We start from the raw sequence: 17,757 nt of genomic DNA on the forward strand, positions 1-17,757 counted from the left end.
AAGCCCCGCCCCCCAGGAGCGCCTGACGCTGAACCGCAGCCCCTTTCTCATTTCCAGCCCCACAGATCTCCATTTTCTTCTTTCCCGACAGCCAGGAGCAGAAGACTAAAGATTTGAAAAAATGAATGAAGAATACGACGTTATCGTTCTGGGCACTGGTCTGACGGTGAGAGGGCGTCAAACAGCATGTAATCTGCAACGTGGAAGTGATTTGCAACCTGTTACCAACGCAGTTAGCACTTGACAGTTTGGCTTTGAGATAACTGGGCCTAATGGGCTGGGCTAGCGCTAAGTAGCTAGCTTAGCCGCTAACCGAGAGACGGGGACAACATGCAATGTAATGGAAACTTGAAATGGTCTCGCTAACACCAATGGCTAGCGCTGTGCTATCTGCTACTAGTGTCTGGAAAGATTAATGGTGCCAATTCCAAAGTTACACAAAACGAGTTTAAGCCCTGATGCAGTTACTGTTGTTAGTAATTGTTCTGTTGTCTCTGTATTTAATTTACAGTTACCTATCTGCTTATCGGAAAGTAGAGGGTCAGTTTGCACAGCTTCTCTCACTCAAGATTATAAGGCGGATGATAAGTCCGCTAACGTTAGCCGACCTACTTTTAGCTAACTAATTAGCCGGCTAACGATAGAGTGGCGACCTGTCTTAGCTTCCTCTATTAATCTTTTTTCACGCAGTGCTTGATAACAGGATTGACACTGTGTCACTTTGGTGTCATTTTATCAAGAAATGCCGGCTATTTGAAAATGTCTACAACCCAAACGATCTCACCAAACTCAAGCATTCGGAAGTTTCCGCTTGAGCTTGTTAGTGTGGTGGACCAAGCAACCCGAGCAATAAAACAAAGTCGTTTATAACTTCAATATTGGTAACCGTCGTAGAGTTGGCAACATGCTTGCATTTTCATTGTTAAACCAAAGGTATTTGGAAAAATTTGACTGCTCGTCGGTAAATTGCCAAGTTATTTGGACTGCAAGAGGCTGACGACCTGTGCCTTGAATTTGCGTCGTATAATCCTGCACACTAAAAGGCACAGAAAAACCGATCTAGTTCAGTGTTTTGTGTGATTTGCTGAGCTATTCTTGTTTCGCGTGGGGTGTGTTTATTCAAAGCCAATCTTTGTCAACATTTACCATGCCAGTTCTCAACGGTGGAAATTATAGTCTTGGAGGCCTCCTGACTTGCTGTCAGTTTTTGTACGGCTGAAGCATATCATGGAAATCCCGTGATGGCTTTGTAGTCAGTGGCCAGCTTCATGTGTATTCTGAGGCGTTCAAATGCATTTCTTGGACTGTCTTCAATCTGCAGAACCTCGGTCTACAATTTGAGTGGCTTTATTTAAGGACTCAACCGAGCTTTATTTGATAAGTTCAGTGTGACTTTTTTTGGTCCCAGCAAAAATAAACTCTGTGGATAAGTGCTCAGGCTCAGAGCAGACAGAGGTAGTGGGGTGAAAACAATTGAGCCGGATGAGCTTGATTTTTAAAAAAAAAAAAAAAAAAAAATTGGTGAACAGATTGTTGTTTAAACTTCCATTTGGGTGTGGTTCTGCCAAAACTGGAACTGAAAGTAGACTGCGAGTACTCCAGCAGGCCAGCTCAATGAGCGCTGGTTTCCACCCAGCCAGAAAAGTCTTGCACAGACTGTCTGTGGCATGCTGTAGATTCATAGTAATAGTTCCTCTTGTAAATGAGTGAATTCACCTATATCTGTCACTATCTGTTCCTCTTTTGATGTCGTACACTTTCTGCTAGTTTGCTATTTGACAGTCAATGCAAAATTGCAAATGCATGATGCAATGTGTAATGTGAAATGTAGTAGGTGCTGCATTAAACACACACACAAAATAAACTAAATTGAATTTAGAAGTTTGTGATTTCTACGGATATTGCTAATTTACTATGCATACTATATTTATTCACTTTACTTCTCTTGGTCTTGAATGTAGTTGATACATAAAGCTTTCTCAACCTCTCAGTGCTCCCCAAATGGTGCTGCTCAGAAAATATGTGCAACAGTTTGAAATGTATGCTACTCTTGTTGTTTGTGCTTTAGCTTTGAGTTGCCGCCATGGCGGAGATATAAATTATAAAGTTAATGAATTTTGTCCACTGAACAACAAGCACACACTGTGTCAGTGCTATAAATCTAGGGTTTTTTTTTTGTTTGTTTTTTTGCTCTGGGGCTCCCCATCTGAGAAATTGTTTGTCACAAGATATCAAACCGAATCCAAGTGCAGTCTGATTAATATCATGACGCTTGTGTTGATCCCAATTATGCAGCTCTCAGCTCTTCATATGTTGCAAGCAAACGGGGCCAGCATTCGCTCGTTGGGCAATTCAGCAATAGACAAATTTGACAGTGTAGTAGTGCGCTTATATTTGGAAGAATATGTGAGTAACTTGTGATGAAAAGTAGGCAAGTGATACAAAAGTCAAATATTCCAAAGTATATTCTAAGATCATTCTTTCAATCAGTATCGGGTGGTCATTGAAGACTATTTTCTGAAGCTTTCAGCAGCTGATATCTTCCAATCAGCAGGAGGAAATGGTGTTTTTGGAGGGGGGGAAAAGACCATGCTTACACTTACAATATAATGAATCAGAATTGCTGATGCTTGTAGAAGTCAGAATTTGCTGATTCAGTATAATACGTTGTAAAAATATGCATTATGGACTTTAACCAAATGTAGCTCTGAATTTACCACATTCCATTCCAATTGTATAAGCATGTCACATGTTTTTGCATGTAGAACTTTAATCTGCTGGTCATTGTAGTTAACTTTCCAGTACAGTAAACCATTTATGTGTTGTTTTTATAATGTAGTACATGCAGTAATTGGTCACATAAACTTGCATAAACAATTTCATCAAATGCTAATTACTATTTATCCAGTGTTTACCAGTCAACCAGACATTCAGTTTCTACCCACAACACAGAAGAGCATATTTAAGCCTTTATGTGGTCCATAAATGCTTAAATCAATTTTTGTTGCTGCATCTCTTCAGTTTTAATTTCTACCTCAAAGAAAGCTTTACATGATTTATCTAATCCATCCTTGTGGATTAAAGTCCAATGTGTGACCTGAAGATTTCACTGCCGTACAATCAAAGCTTGCAACCTTTTAATGGGTGTAATGCGTTAGAAATTTAACTCAGACATTGACCCTGCTTCCAGTGTGTTATATTGACTGTGTTTGTCTGCCTGATTGCTGGCGGTATCCATGCGTTTTCCCCTCCGTCAGCATGGCAACTGCTATTTGGCTGAAAGAGTGATGAACAGGCTGCTTCTCGCTCTCGTCAAAGCCTGCATTTATACAGGCAGCCGGCTGGCTTCAGTTGCGTAGTGACACATCAGAACCTCTTAGACTGGTTTCGTCACGAAAACTGCCGAGTTTAACAGCTTCGATTTGTGTGCCTTCAATTCATTTTTATTTATATAGCGCCAAATACAACAAATATCATCTCAAGGCACAAGGCACCATCAGTCAGTAGATATGAGCTCTGCAATATCACAAATTATTTTATGTTCCTGTTGCTTTTCTCACTTGTCTATTTTGAAAAACAACTGTAAGCTAATAATGTTACACTGGCAAATATGAAAACGTTAGATTATCAGAATGCCTATATATTATCTTTTTAGGCCACTGGTCATAGGTTTCACTTCTGTACATAAACGGGTAACATTTCTGTAAAGGAAAAGGATTTACCTGCAACAGAGACTGCGAGAGCCACAATAGACGTGCGGTATTTTTTTATTTGTGCAAGATAACACGGTACATCATGTGGTATATAAATGTGTTGGAACAGATGGTAGAACAAAGATCTTGTGTTTGGCTCAGGCGCTGTGAAGAAATGTTAGTGTTGGGCCTAACAATTGCAAGTAAAACCTTTGCAGTGGGAAGGTTTGGACAAAGCTGTTGTTTATCTGATGCGAAGGTCAGTTGGATTACTCTACAAAGCAGTCCAAATGAACCCACCCACACCCGTGTGTTTGTTTTCATGTGAATGTGTCGTTTCTACATGTGCTGTATGGAAAGGGATGCATAAATGCCACTTGTTCTGATGTCTCCTCGTGGACATTGCCTTTCTTGCTATTTATGGAAAAGCACCGTGGGGTCGGGTCAGGTTTATTGATTGAATTACAAAGAGTTATTGCTGCAGTCAGATAAGCTTGTCAGAATGTGGTTTGAATGTTCGTGAATTAACGTACGTAATCAAGAATGGCAGGCTCATTTTGACTGGTAAAACTACGGGAAATGTGCAGTACTCGGGAGTTGTCGGTGTCTTCCCTGCGGTAAACAGCTGCCTGAGAGCTCTGAGTCTGGAGATTCAGAAATGTCCCCGTCTAAAACTACAACCCCAAAATCTTCATTGAGATTCGAGCGAACACTATATAATTGATTTTAAACCGTGTCACTAGTGTCAGCCTTGTTTCTAGTCTCCATTTTCTCACCAGAAAAATCTGTGTTGTTCTTCATCCTTGTGTGTTGCGCTGCTAATGGATTGCATTGTCTTAACGGGACAATAGCTCTAACTGTTTATGGACTAACTCGAGGGTTGTAAAAAAGAGTGTTCTTATACCTTTTTTTTTTTTTTTCTCTAGTCTCTTGCAAGTCAGACCAATGTATCCTGGAGTTGCATCAAACCCAACACTCTCTGTATCCCTTTTGACGTCACTCAAAAAGTCTGATTTGTTGTCGTCATGTGAGGAAACCAATAAAAGCACGTGCCCCTTGTGTCCAACCCTCCTTTTCAGTTGTAAAACCTGTTCTGCAGTCTGCGCTCACATGACGCGCATCATGTTTGCTTGATTTCTACAAACCTTGGGCTGTAATCATATCAAGTCCAAGGGTTATGTTAGAGTTCCAGACTGGCAAACCAGCACATTTTTTTTTTTTCCCCCTTCACCACCAAGCCTCCGAGAGTTAAAGCTGCCATCATTTCCCCAGCGCCTCACAAACTGGGTGTGTCACAGCTAAATGCTTTGAGCTGCCAGTATCTGGCTGTACTTTTCTGTTTCTGCCCTGGCTAAAACCGTGTGCCATTTGCTTCAGTAGGAACTAGTCATAAATGAAGTCATTATGATGATGTGAGGATTTAAAGTTGTTTTTCCCCTTTCCAGTAACGCATTTGACGATATGTATATATGCGTGTAACATGAAAGCCACACATACATGCCTGCATATGTGTGGCTTTCATGTGTCTACTGGCTGAGAAAAGGGGAGGTGATGTTTTGGAAACCATGATGGGGAAAGAAAAGACATTGGTATGCGGCTCATCTTGATCTTACTCCCATTTTTTTTTCTTCTTCTTCTTTCTTCCAACAGGAATGCATTTTATCAGGCATCATGTCAGTGAAGGGGAAGAAGGTTCTGCACATGGACCGCAACTCGTACTATGGAGCTGAGAGTGCTTCCATCACACCCCTTGAGGAGGTACGTTGATCCAAATTTCCCATGTTGGGAAATTGCAATGACTACTAATTACGTTGTATTTATGGGTTTTAGATCCATCTAAACCTCATTCTAGGAAAGAGCATTCATACTTTTGCCTTTTATCTACTTTTTTTTTTTTTTTTTTTTGTCAATGATTTTCTTAAAAAAACAAAAAGAAAAACACGACAGATTTGCTTCCATCTGCTGATTTAGTCCATCTACAACCATATACATTGCTTTCTGAAGTGCTCCTGTGTTGGAAGTTGGTTTGGCTGTTGGCTATGGGTGAAGTCTGGTTCTGTGTGTCCCCCCCCCTGCAGCTTTACAAGCGCTTCAACATTCCCGGTAGCCCTACTGAGTCCATGGGAAAAGGCCGGGATTGGAATGTGGACCTCATCCCCAAGTTCCTCATGGCTAATGGTATTCTTGAATTAGTCACCTTGAATATCTGATACAGCTGTAGGCTTTCATTTAAACCTGCCACTAAGGAGCATAACACTTGCCCACAAAATAGGAGATGTGGAAATGTCTCAATTCCACTTATTTGTGCACTGAAAAGACAACATACTGCATGTAACAAGGCTTTTTGTCTTTTTTTTAAAGCATTGCATAAAATGTTAGACTGATCTGACTTAATTTTCTGAATGAAAAGTGCCATTGAAGATGAAAGCCCCTGAAATTGAATTGAATGCTTTCTTAATTTGAATGGGGAAAAATGTATCGTCGCAGGGTTCATTTCTAAAAAGAAAGAAAAAAACGCAAGAGGAATAAATGGGGCAATTAGGCAAGAGTCGTACCTCTACTAATACTTAGCCAACTGAATATTCTCTTTAATCTTCTCATTTAGTGATGCATGATGGTTTATTTATCCTCATAGGTTGAAATTTACATGTTTGATTTTGAGGACACTGATTTTAGGTGTTTCCATCATGAATATCTGTCTATTTTTTTGTGACAGTAATGATTTTGTTTGCTTGTCGTCCCAGGTCAACTGGTCCGCATGCTGCTGATCACACAGGTGACTCGCTACCTAGATTTCAAGGTGATCGAAGGCAGTTACGTGTACAAGGGCGGGAAAATCTATAAGGTCCCCTCTACTGAGACTGAGGCTCTGGCATCGAGTAAGTTTAGTAAAAGTCCTTAACGTTTGATGTAGAATCAGTTTGTTTTATTTATTTATTTATTTTTTTAGTCATCTAGTTCAGTGAGTTTTTTTCCTCAAAGTTCCCACTCTCTCCGTCTCCTAAAGGCCTGATGGGGTTGTTTGAGAAACGGCGCTTCAGAAAGTTCCTGATGTTCATCTCCAACTTCGATGAGAACGACCCTAAGACCATGGAAGGCGTCGATCCCAACAAGACCACAATGAGGGCCATTTTCCAGAAGTTCAGCCTGGGCCAGGAGGTTATCGACTTCACCGGCCACTCCCTGGCACTCTACCGAACAGACGAGTCAGTAATCTCTGGAGTTCTGATGACGCACACAGAATTGTTTTTATCATGCTCGTCACAGCGTGGTTTTTATTTTCGTTTGTTTTCGTTTTTTTTTAATGTCAAATTCTCTTGGGTTTTTCTTCACTCAGATACCTGGATCAACCCTGCATCCAAACGATACACAGGATAAAGCTTTACAGCGAGTCTCTAGCCAGATATGGCAAGAGCCCATACCTGTATCCACTGTATGGTCTGGGAGAACTGCCACAAGGCTTTGCAAGGTAGGAGACGCATCCCATTACACACATCTGTTGTACATGTGCAAGGTTATTAGCCAAGGGAAGGTCAAAAATAACATGCAACTATTTGGTGTAGCTTCTTATAATGAACATTACACATGCTGTGAGATTGGGAAACTCTTCATGTTTTTTTTTTTGTTTGTTTGTTTTATTTTACTTCCATAAAAGGTTAAAGCTCCACTGGGAACTTAGTATTTGTGAGCCTGTTTGTTGGAGTCAAACTTGGCCACCCTTCTCTGTGCTGCAGAGTAGTAGCGGTGTTCAGAAAGAGGAAGAGGCAGTGGTCAGTCACAGGAAAAAAAAAGGGAATACATCAGTTAAATAAAATGTCATTTAACAATTGCTACTCCTCAGTGGTTATGATCTGTTAGTAGAGCATGCATGTGTGGTTATATGCAACTGAAATAGCTACATAGAAAACCTTGAATAGTAAGAGATGTGAACTAAAGGCTGTTTTTTTTTGTGTGTGTGTGTTACTCCTCTGCGTGCTGTCGCTGGCTGAGTCTACACACTAAAGTTCTGCATTTGACTTTTTGATTGCTGACTGCCACACGTTCTGGCTATTTACGCAATAGTTTTATTGATTTCTGGCCTTCAGCTGTCTTCGATTTAATGTACTAATCACTTTGGACAGAGAAAATTGTCTAAATGTTAAACTCTCCTAGCTTTGAGTTTGTGCTGCAAATTCCTGGTTGAATCTAACTCGACTTTATTTGTCGACTCCCATCGTTGTGGTTACAGCAAGCTAAGTACCGGAGCTGGTATCACACTGGGATCTGAATGGTGTGAAGGGCAGCTGGAAGTGGTTATGGCTGAGGTCAGATGGTGCATCTAAGATTAACTGAGGCAAACAAACATTCCCAACCAGACCTTTCCAAGTACTGATTTAGAAAAAATAAAGATTCAACAGTTGAACACTTTTCCCATCGTCACAGTTCCATAGTCGTTCCAAGCCTACAAAGGAACCAGTTTCACCTTCTGAAAAGCCCATATAGTAGCTTTATCGCTTTATCTTGTGTTGCAGATTTGAATTCTGGACCGACTACTTTGCTTTGTTAGCGTAGCTTGCAGTGAAAAGGATATCGCAAAGAATGTCCGAGAGTGTTCCGGACTGTCTGGTGTTGTCACGAATCGGGACGTTGGCAATAGATACTTTGGGTTGTTGAGTGTTTGTGGAATTGGGCTCACTTCCCACAGATGCTATCCAATCTTATCAAATTGGTATTTGGGAATTTGGAGGCTGGCTGAAAATCTCAGAGTCTTTAAACCCCGTCTAAGCTTTTTTCCCTCTGGGCTTTTTCATGGGGCTGTGACTGGTGTACAGAAATGTTTAGATAGGTGGCAAAAGTCAAGGAAACACTCCTGCAAATGCCAGGATGCTGGGTTGTCCTGCATTAAAAAAAAAAAAAGGATTGCAACCAGAGTGTTTTCAATGTTGTGGGGTGTATTTCTAGTACATGTCTTATTATTACAAGATTAATTTGAGGGTAATGATCATGTACCGCATGTAATTCAAAATTAAAAACCAACGCAAATGTGGAAAAAAAAAAAACAATTGGAACTCTTTTTAAGGCTTCTTGTTGAAATATAATGACATAAAGATATGTGAAACAACATTGTGATTCTATTCCAGGCTGAGTGCCATCTATGGTGGGACGTACATGTTGAACAAGCCCATAGAGGAGATCGTGATGGAGAATGGGAAGGTGGTGGGAGTCAAGTCCGAGGGAGAGGTGAGCACGCTGGACTGAATGAAATGATCTGTTAAGATTGAGAGAGACAAAAAAATAGAAGAAACTAGTAATCCTATCTTACAAAGTGAATGTTAAAAGGCTCTGCTTACTAACTTGTCAAATTGGGGTTAGATCATCCACAATCAGTGCTGTACTCATCCCACATTTATCTTTCTATGGATCCAGTTGTGGTGAAAGCAAAGATTATCAGTTATGACTTCAAGTGAATGCCCTGTGATCTTAAATATGGATGCATGGAATAAAAATCGGAAAGCGTTACTTTGGGCATTCTAATTTGACTCACGATTAAACTTTTTTTGGTGCACAGGTTCAGAAGCTGTGCCATTTGAGCTATTTCTCCTTGTTCTTGATGAGTTACCATGCCAACAGATGAGTTTTGTTTTTTTTTCTTTGAAGCAGCAGCAGCTAATTTATTTTTCATTTGCTGTGAATGTTGGGCAGGAGCAAGATGGAGAAAGGGGTGGAGGTAGTTTAAACTATGTGATCCCTCCGTCCTCATGCAGAAGGTCAGATGGTTAGCAAAAACAAAAAAAGGATGAGATTGGAAATGATGCTGATTTATGTGCATATTGTGTACTAGTAGTTAACCTATGCTACTCTAGTAGTGGTGATATATGTTACCCAGCACTGCTGCCGATGCTGTTAGACGTCATCTGCTCAGCTGTTGCCAGGTTACAAACGCAACATCACAATGCATTATTGACTACCTTACAAACAGAGCCCAGTTAAAGCGACTGAAGGGTTGTGGGTCTGAGAAGGGGCTCGGAAGCACAGGATCACTACGAGGGGACCGAACACTCGCCAGTTCTTTAACTCTGCAAACCTCAGACTTCCATTACATCCAGAGTCCCATCATCACCAGAAACATCCAGATGTCTACAGTTATGTGGTGCATCGGTGATGGTCGTTCCTGCAATTTTTCATGCTGCAAAATGAATTCCTTTTTTGGGGTTATTAAAATATTATTTAATCTGGACTCTTCATATATATTTTTTATTTAATTCAGCCCTAAAAGGAAAAATATAAATTTCCCCCAATCGCCCTTTTACAATACTCCATTCCCTCTCAGTTAAACATGTATTTTTTTAACTCCTTGACTGTTTTTCCACCTCAGATTGCAAGGTGCAAACAGCTCATCTGTGACCCCAGCTACATTATGAATAGCGTCAGCAAAGCGGGTCAGGTGATCAGAGTCATCTGCATCTTGAGTCACCCCATCCCCAACACCGGTGACATCAATTCATGCCAGATCATCATCCCCCAGAATCAGGTCAACAGGAAGCATGGTGAGTGCATACTTGAACAGACTGTTACCCGTTTAGTCAAGTGTCTAAACGTAGTTTCATCATAGTTTAAGATGGAGCGGGACACAACCAATAATTAACCACAATACCTTTAGCATTTTTAAACGTGTAACATCAAAAGGTTTTTACAGAAAACAACATTGAATCTTTCACTGTCAAACTACCTGAAATGAAATGTAATGTCTTCTCCCGCTCTCTTCATTTTCAGACATCTACGTTTGTATGATCTCATTCGCTCACAACGTGGCAGCACAAGGTAAATATATTGCAATTATCAGCACCACAGTGGAGACGAACGACCCGGAGAAAGAGATCAAGCCGGCTCTGGATCTACTGGAGCCCGTCGAGCAGAAGTTCGTCAGCATTAGCGACCAATATGTACCGACTGACATGGGCACCGACAGCCAGGTATGCTCAGTGGGAAGAAATCAAAGATGGAAAGACCATACTAGTGGTGTTGTATTTTGTAGAATATTTGCAAGAAAAATGTGTGAAATTTAACATAATTGACCAGGTTCTATTTATTTTTTTTTTTATCTAGCCTTTGTTTGAATTTTTTTACATTTTACTTCTCTAGAAATTGGCGTTTACATCATATAAACCAGTTTTTAAAGGGTTAAATTTTTGAAAATAATTGAAAACTTGGTAGTTATGATCAGAACTGAAGTGGAATAAAAGATGCATGAGAAAAAAAAGTTGATAAAAATGTTAACATATCATGTTTTTAAGTTGTTTTAAAAGGGGACAAAAATGTTCCCTTTTAGAAATGAAGTTGTGTTTTTAAATCAGGTATGAGGGTTAAAAAAAAAAGATATTTTGTCTTATTGTTTGGAGAACGCGAGTCTAAATGACAGAAAAATAAAACGGATTCAAGTAATGAATTTGTAATTCATGTTGACATCACCGTAAGCGTGTTCTCTTGACACTTAATAGCATTTGCACGTAATTAGCGAAAGCTCAGCAGAGCCCCTGGACAGGCAACACTGCAGAATGAGTTCCTCTTCAACAAATTTAAGATCTGAGGTGCCGTTTTAGCACAGGTACAGATGCACAAAAAATATTTACAGCAAAATGACTCAATAGCTCACTTTTTTACCCCCCCTCCAGATCTTTATCTCCCGTACATACGATGCCACAACTCACTTTGAGACCACCTGTGATGACATCAAGGACATCTACAGGAGGATGACCGGCTCAGAATTCGACTTTGCCGAGATGGAGCGCAAGAAGCAGGACATCTTTGGCGACGCAGCAGAGTAGAGGCCACGCACCTGCAACACTCCTGATTATCAAATCGACGACGACAACAACAACACCAGTGGAAATCTGACATAAAATAGAAAACCTACAAAAATATGTACACACCCGTGGGCTTAACGAATATCCAAGTATAGTGTGTGCCCATTGAAGAAGTTCATGATATATAGAGAGATATGATATAGTATTGTTGGATAGGGTTCAGGGAGGGAACAATGCTTTTTTTCCAGATCACATTCAGGTGGATGTTGCACTAAACACTGGTCATGCCTAGTAGACAGTCAAGACCGTACATTTTTTGTTAAACATCATGTTAAGATGATGCTTTGCCCAAATATGCCAAATTAAATGATAATTCATAATCAGAAATATCTTACAGTAAGTATCTGTTTTGGGGGGGAGGGGGTTGTCCAATTGTTCTGTCATTGTGTAAAAGGTTGTGTAAAATATCTACAAATACAATATTTTTGTTTTCTGCAGGTATGCATTTTTCATGTTGGGTCGAGAGAGAGAGAAAGAGGCGGTTTTGCTTTGTCCTTGGGTATTAAATCATGTAACTGAGTGTTCCTCGTGGGGTGTGATAATTTGAGAAAAGACAGGCCCACCAACAGTAGACAACTCTGTGAGTCTCAGCCAACACATCATATAGTCGGATTTTGTGAAATAAATGGTTTAGTTTGTCAGCTTGGCATTTTCATATAAATATTTTTTACCCTTTCTTGTTTAATCCATACACTGCCAAGACGATATTACTGTAAGCCAAGCCACAGTGGTGAATATTGTCAAGGATAAAACGACCTGAACCTGTTCTCAACAGCTTGAGCTACTACAATGCATCAGAGGAAATATATTAGTTCCTGTATTATGCAAAATGACGGAAAACCCAAGCATAAACAGCAGATGGCAAGTGTGGTTCGTTATAATTGCTTAAAAAGGACCAAATATGTACTGCAGCAGAATTGAACTGATGAGAGCCCTGTCATACTGGTTTTGAACAACTGTAAGAAAGAAAAAAAAAAAAAAAAAACCTACTGGGCTGGCAAATGATTTCTGTACTGCAAAGTTAAAAAAAAAAAAAAAAAAATCTTCCAATAACCGATGGTGTTTGATTGGTTTTTGAGTATGGCAGTTTTTTGAGTAGTACTTGTGGTAGTTTTTGGTTGTTTTTCTCCAATCCTAAAGTAATTGCAGCAGATATGCTTATTGTGATCCAAACAGACATTCTCTATATGCTAATGTATAATTATTGTGTGATATGGGACCTAACACGAGCACATGTTTTTTACTGAGCTGAAATGTGATACAGAAACGCCACACATGGAATATCTTCGTAGAGGACTACAATTCCTACAATTCCCACATTTCGCTGCGCCGTCGGAACTCAAAACAAGTGCACTGGCAGAAATCCTGCTAACCGTATCTTGAATGCATGAACTGTAAGGACCAATATAGTTCGTGTTCGAGAGGTTTGTCATGGAGGTGACAGCTGCTCGCCGTACGTTTCTTTGCGATATCGGTAAGCTCTGGCAGTTTATGAACGGCTGGCAAATGTAAGCTAGCTGTTTGGCAACGTTAAAAATGCTGATTCGTATCAGTCTCGTGCCCAGCGCGTAGCACGACGAGCTTACAGGTTAAGTGACACCTTAAAGTAAAGCTGCATTAGAGCACGAGAAACAATTCCACTGCTTTAAAGGTGTCTAGGTAAAATAATATTAGTTGCTAACTAGTTATTTGCGGTGTCGAACGCGAGTATTCGAGCCTGCAGGCGCTTGTTTATGCTGCCTCACAACTGGGGATTTGGTTGGCCACATTTTTGTATTTTACGTTATGGAACGACAAATGCAACGAATTGTTGGAGGGAAAATTCAGAAATGTTTTAAAAAAAGTTGCAATGAAATAATGTGCAACTTTTACTTTATGTGTTTTGCACATATGCAGAGATATATAAAAAAAAAAAAGATAGATGAGGGCTGGGCTGGGTCGTTGGATAAAACATCCAGAATTTAATATCCCGTTGTGCGTCACACAATTTTGGAAAGAAAAAAAAATGTAAATGTATTTTATTTATACAGCCCATTACAAACAATCATTACGATGTACCAAAGTGCTTTACAGTAGGTAATAAATAAAGAGAAGAATAAGTCAAAACAAATAAAAACAATAAAAGAACAGTGAAAGCAATAAAATACAACAAAATCGAATAAGACAAAATAAGATTAAAGTGTCATCATACTACTGGGTATTAAAATGAATGGAAGGAATAATGCGTCAAAAAACAATGTCAGAACTATAAAAACGACGACGCACCATGCAGTGATATGTTCCAAAAAGGTAAAAGAAGAAAAGCCTTACAATGGTGCGAAGCTCCACAGCAAGGAGGGTCTATTGGACCAGTGAAGGTAGTATGCTCCCCAAAAGCTGAACTTTATGGAAGAGTAGCCAGAAAAAAAGCCAAGGAAGCACATGAGTAGTCAATATAATAATGCAAATATAGATTTGTGAAACTTCCCAATCATGTGGAAGATAGTACTTTGGTCTGATGAGACAAAAAAATGTACATTTTAGACCAATATTGTGTTCATCAAACCATCCAAAACAATAGAAAGATTATTTTTCATCATTGAAATATACCTGCTGGAAGGTGTAAAGGAACAATACTTTGTTTTAACTTGTTTAATCTGTGCTTTTACTGCTACAAGTGACAAAGTTTGGCCGGTGAAAGGTTAATGTGTTTGTATATGCCAGGTTTCTGGGCAGACAGGACTGCCCTGCACGAGGCAGCATCCCATGGCAGGGCTCTACAAGTGAAGCAACTCATAGAAGATGGAGCTTCTGTTAACATGGTGACTGTGGATAACATAACGCCACTCCACGAAGCCTGCGTACAGGCTCGTCCAAACTGCGCCAGGCTGCTGTTGGAGGCTGGAGCTCAGGTGCGTTTTAAGTTCCACAGCAGATGAAATACGAAGACAGGTTCAAAGTGATGCAGTCAAGTATGGAATAAGCGTTTATGAATTAGAATTTTTGTATTTATCTGTATTTTTTCAAAGAAAAAAGAGATTTTGCAGGGGTTAACATTGTGGTATTGGTAAGTATAACTTGTGCTGCTAAAAAAAACACCAAAAACAGAGGAATTGTTTGTCTGGTTCTTGCAGGTAGATATACGAACTATCCATGGCAGCACTCCCCTTTGTAACGCTTGTGCTGCTGGTAGCCTGGAGTGTGCCAAGCTGCTGTTAGAGTATGGAGCCAAAGTGAACCCATCTCTCACAGCTCTCACTGCGACACCTCTTCACGAGGCCTGCATACAAGGTAAACCTAGAAGGACATAAGACTTAGAGGAATTACACTTTGTATTTTTTTTTCTTATTGTTAGTGAGACTTAACACTCCTCTTAGGAAATGTGGAAGTTGTGAAGTTGATGATAGCCAGTGGTGCTAAGCTGGAGGCATTTGACGTCCACTTCGGTCCTCCGCTTCACATAGCCTGCGCTAAGGGACGTGTGGATTGTGTCAAGGAGCTACTGAGGGCAGGTCAGTGAGAAAAAATATACAATATATACAAATATTACACTTAATGGATGTCTATGGGAGCCGTTTCTGTAATCTGCCATTGCAGGAAAAGTAAAAATCTGTAAAAACTGATGTTGTTGGTCATCAATGACATATCCCAGACCTAATAATTCCCCATAGCATATTTCACTTTGCACTGCATACATTGAAAATACAGCAGTTTTTGTGTGTGTGTTTGAACAGAAATTGGTGTTTACCTCATATACACTAGTATTTAAAGTTTTTTTTTTTTTTTTTTGATAATTGAAAACTTGGTGGTTATGATCAGAACTCAAGTGGAAGAAAAGATTTCCGAAAAAAAATGAACAAAAATGTCCCTTTTCAGAAATTAAGGAGTTTTTTTTTTTAAATCAGACATAGCAAAAAAATTAAAAATCCCTAAAATTCAATGTTGTTGCTGATCATTGACATATCCCAGACCATAATTATCCCCGCTCAACAATTCCACTTTGCATTCCATATAGTGAAAATATAGCAGTTTTTGTGTTTTTTCTTTTACAGAAATTGGCGTTTACATCATATAAACCAGTATTTAAAGGGTTACATTTTTTAAAATAATTGAAAACTTGGTAGTTATGATCAGAACTGAAGTGGAATAAAAGATCTATGAAAAGAAAAGCGGAAAAAAATATTAACATATGATGTTTTTAGGTCGTTTTAAAACGTCTTTTTCAGAAATTAAGTTGTGTTTTAAATCAGGTATGAGGGTTAAAAAAGATATTTTGTCTTATTGTTTGGAGAACGCGAGTCTAAATGACAGAGAAAAATAAAACGTCTAGGTCACAAAATGAACCCATGGATGCAAGATTTAATGTTAACTGCCACAGTACTGCAGGAGCAGTTTATCTGTTTTTTTTTGTTAAAGGCATGGTTGGTAATCCTGTTCAGAAACACATTTTGTAATACTGGGTGAAATGGTCCGTCTGTCCTGAGAGAAATCTATACAAGATGTATTTAGAAAAAGGGACGAAAATAATCAGACCTCTGTGGCAGCTGCAGGACTGAGAAAAAGCTGACCAATCCGAGATCAGCGTCCCGCTGATCTCGGATTGGAGCGCCTACAAAAACCAATCAGATGCCTCTGCTTTCTGCCTACGCCCCCCTCTGTCGGCTCCCTTCTCCGTGTGCGCATGCGGTTCTACCGGCTTTGGATGACGCACTGACGGAATGGGGAGGGGGGGGTGGAGCTTAGAGGAGGGGACACTTTCGAATCTTGCTAGCTCTCTTGCTAGCTCTCTAGGATTACCTACCATAGCTTTAACTGCACTTTGTTTTGTGCTTAGGATACTTAAGATGTTTGTTTTGAAGAAAATCTGCTGTTACCTATGTAGTTAGGTTTTCATAGAAATATGGGCCAGTTGAGGCTTCATGTATGTACCTGGGTGGGCGTATGTTCTTTTTTTTTTTTTTTTTTACCAGAGCAAGAGAAGCAAGAGAAGTTTGGAGAAAGTTTGTTCTTCGTTTGCTTGCACGGTGCATCTGTTGCTCTTTTGGAATAAGTCGAATGTTTTGGGAATTTTAAGAATTGCCACAACAAGTACAAGTGGTGGAATTAACATGATTGTCAGCGGCATTATATGTCGCTGACATAATATATATATATATATATATATATATATATATATATATATATATTTTTTTTTTTTCAACTGTTACAATTTCGAAATCATGGATGTAAACTCTTCTGGATTTACAGGTGCCAATGTGAATTCAGTGAAGTTCCACGAGACCGCTTTGCACCATGCAGCTCGAGCCCACATGGTGGATCTGATCGAGATGCTGGTGGAATTTGGAGCCAACGTGTTTGTCAGTGATAACCTTGGAAAAAAGCCTGTAGACTACACAACACCCGCATCTCCCTCTTACTCCTGCCTCCAGTTTTTTGAAAGTAACTTCCTCCATTGCTTCTCTTTCAGCCGTTTTATGAAGCCCTAGCAATGAGTTACCTTTTCTCTTTTGTGCTTTTGAAACGCTGTAAGTAAGACTATGAAAACCTCTTGTTGTTGACAGGTAATCCGCTGAGCCTGCAGCAGCTTTGCAGGATTGCTGTGAGGATGATGCTGGGAACCAAGGCATCAGAGGGCATACCTCAGCTCTGTATATCGCACCGCATCCACAGCTATCTTCAGTACTGTGATCATCCCACACCGCTGCAAAGCGGCTTGTAAATTATGTTGGATTTTAAATAGAATATATTTATATTCATATTGGATAACACAATACCTTATAAATGTTGAAATATTTCATCCTCCATATTTATTTGATATGCAATAAGTCAAACAGCGATTGTCTTTTTTATTGTTGATTGCGTTTTATTATTCATTATTTCTTAATAATAAACAAGTGCATTAATCAATTATCGGGGTTGCTGTGTAATGAGAATAAATATATTTGATATTTGTTGTGCTCCACATCTACCAGTCATAAAAACTAGAAGTTCCAGCATACACCACGGTTTGTCGCTGCGTCACGTGACTCGTACAGAACGCCGACGGCGAGGAAGCGGCTGTTTACAAACAACTCGCATCTCGCTGAGGGGTTGTTCCACGAAGCTGGATTAAGGGAAAGCCTTGTTTTATCTCGATAGTTCTGGCTAATATGAGAGAGAGTTCCGTTCCACCAACGTGGCTTATTTGAATGCCATGGTAACCATTGAGTAACCATGGTAATTTGTGCCGCTGAACTAGCCTG

General features: G+C 39.7%; 2 protein-coding genes across 2 annotated transcripts; both read left to right on the forward strand.

The window, feature by feature from the left end:
- Positions 1–18: 18 nt before the first annotated feature.
- gdi2 (GDP dissociation inhibitor 2) lies at positions 19–12,056 on the forward strand. Its single transcript, XM_075471950.1, has 10 exons — positions 19–166; positions 5,343–5,450; positions 5,771–5,870; positions 6,437–6,571; positions 6,700–6,898; positions 7,030–7,161; positions 8,813–8,912; positions 10,048–10,219; positions 10,446–10,645; positions 11,345–12,056. Exons 1-10 carry the CDS (start codon positions 122–124, stop codon positions 11,495–11,497), a joined length of 1,344 nt encoding a protein of 447 aa, XP_075328065.1. The 5' UTR covers positions 19–121; the 3' UTR covers positions 11,498–12,056.
- A 258-nt stretch (positions 12,057–12,314) lies between these two features.
- asb13a.1 (ankyrin repeat and SOCS box containing 13a, tandem duplicate 1) lies at positions 12,315–17,416 on the forward strand. The gene is made up of 6 exons (XM_075471951.1): positions 12,315–13,010; positions 14,240–14,427; positions 14,650–14,806; positions 14,893–15,027; positions 16,763–16,954; positions 17,077–17,416. Exons 1-6 carry the CDS (start codon positions 12,968–12,970, stop codon positions 17,232–17,234), a joined length of 873 nt encoding a protein of 290 aa, XP_075328066.1. The 5' UTR covers positions 12,315–12,967; the 3' UTR covers positions 17,235–17,416.
- Positions 17,417–17,757: the final 341 nt, after the last annotated feature.

The sequence above is a fragment of the Odontesthes bonariensis genome, chromosome 8, assembly GCF_027942865.1.
Source record: "Odontesthes bonariensis isolate fOdoBon6 chromosome 8, fOdoBon6.hap1, whole genome shotgun sequence".
In the NCBI taxonomy this organism is placed as follows: domain Eukaryota; kingdom Metazoa; phylum Chordata; class Actinopteri; order Atheriniformes; family Atherinopsidae; genus Odontesthes; species Odontesthes bonariensis.

What these genes read in the sequence shown, in the direction of transcription:
- gdi2 (XM_075471950.1), top strand. Translation starts at nt 122, where the DNA reads ATGAATGAAGAATACGACGTTATCGTTCTGGGCACTGGTCTGACG. An exon ending in CCATCACACCCCTTGAGGAG is followed by an intron (nt 5,451 to 5,770) that starts GTACGTTGATCC and finishes CCCCCCCTGCAG; the next exon opens with CTTTACAAGCGCTTCAACAT. An exon ending in GAGTCAAGTCCGAGGGAGAG is followed by an intron (nt 8,913 to 10,047) that starts GTGAGCACGCTG and finishes TTTCCACCTCAG; the next exon opens with ATTGCAAGGTGCAAACAGCT.
- asb13a.1 (XM_075471951.1), top strand. Translation starts at nt 12,968, where the DNA reads ATGGAGGTGACAGCTGCTCGCCGTACGTTTCTTTGCGATATCG. An exon ending in TACGTTTCTTTGCGATATCG is followed by an intron (nt 13,011 to 14,239) that starts GTAAGCTCTGGC and finishes TGTATATGCCAG; the next exon opens with GTTTCTGGGCAGACAGGACT. An exon ending in TGTTGGAGGCTGGAGCTCAG is followed by an intron (nt 14,428 to 14,649) that starts GTGCGTTTTAAG and finishes TGGTTCTTGCAG; the next exon opens with GTAGATATACGAACTATCCA.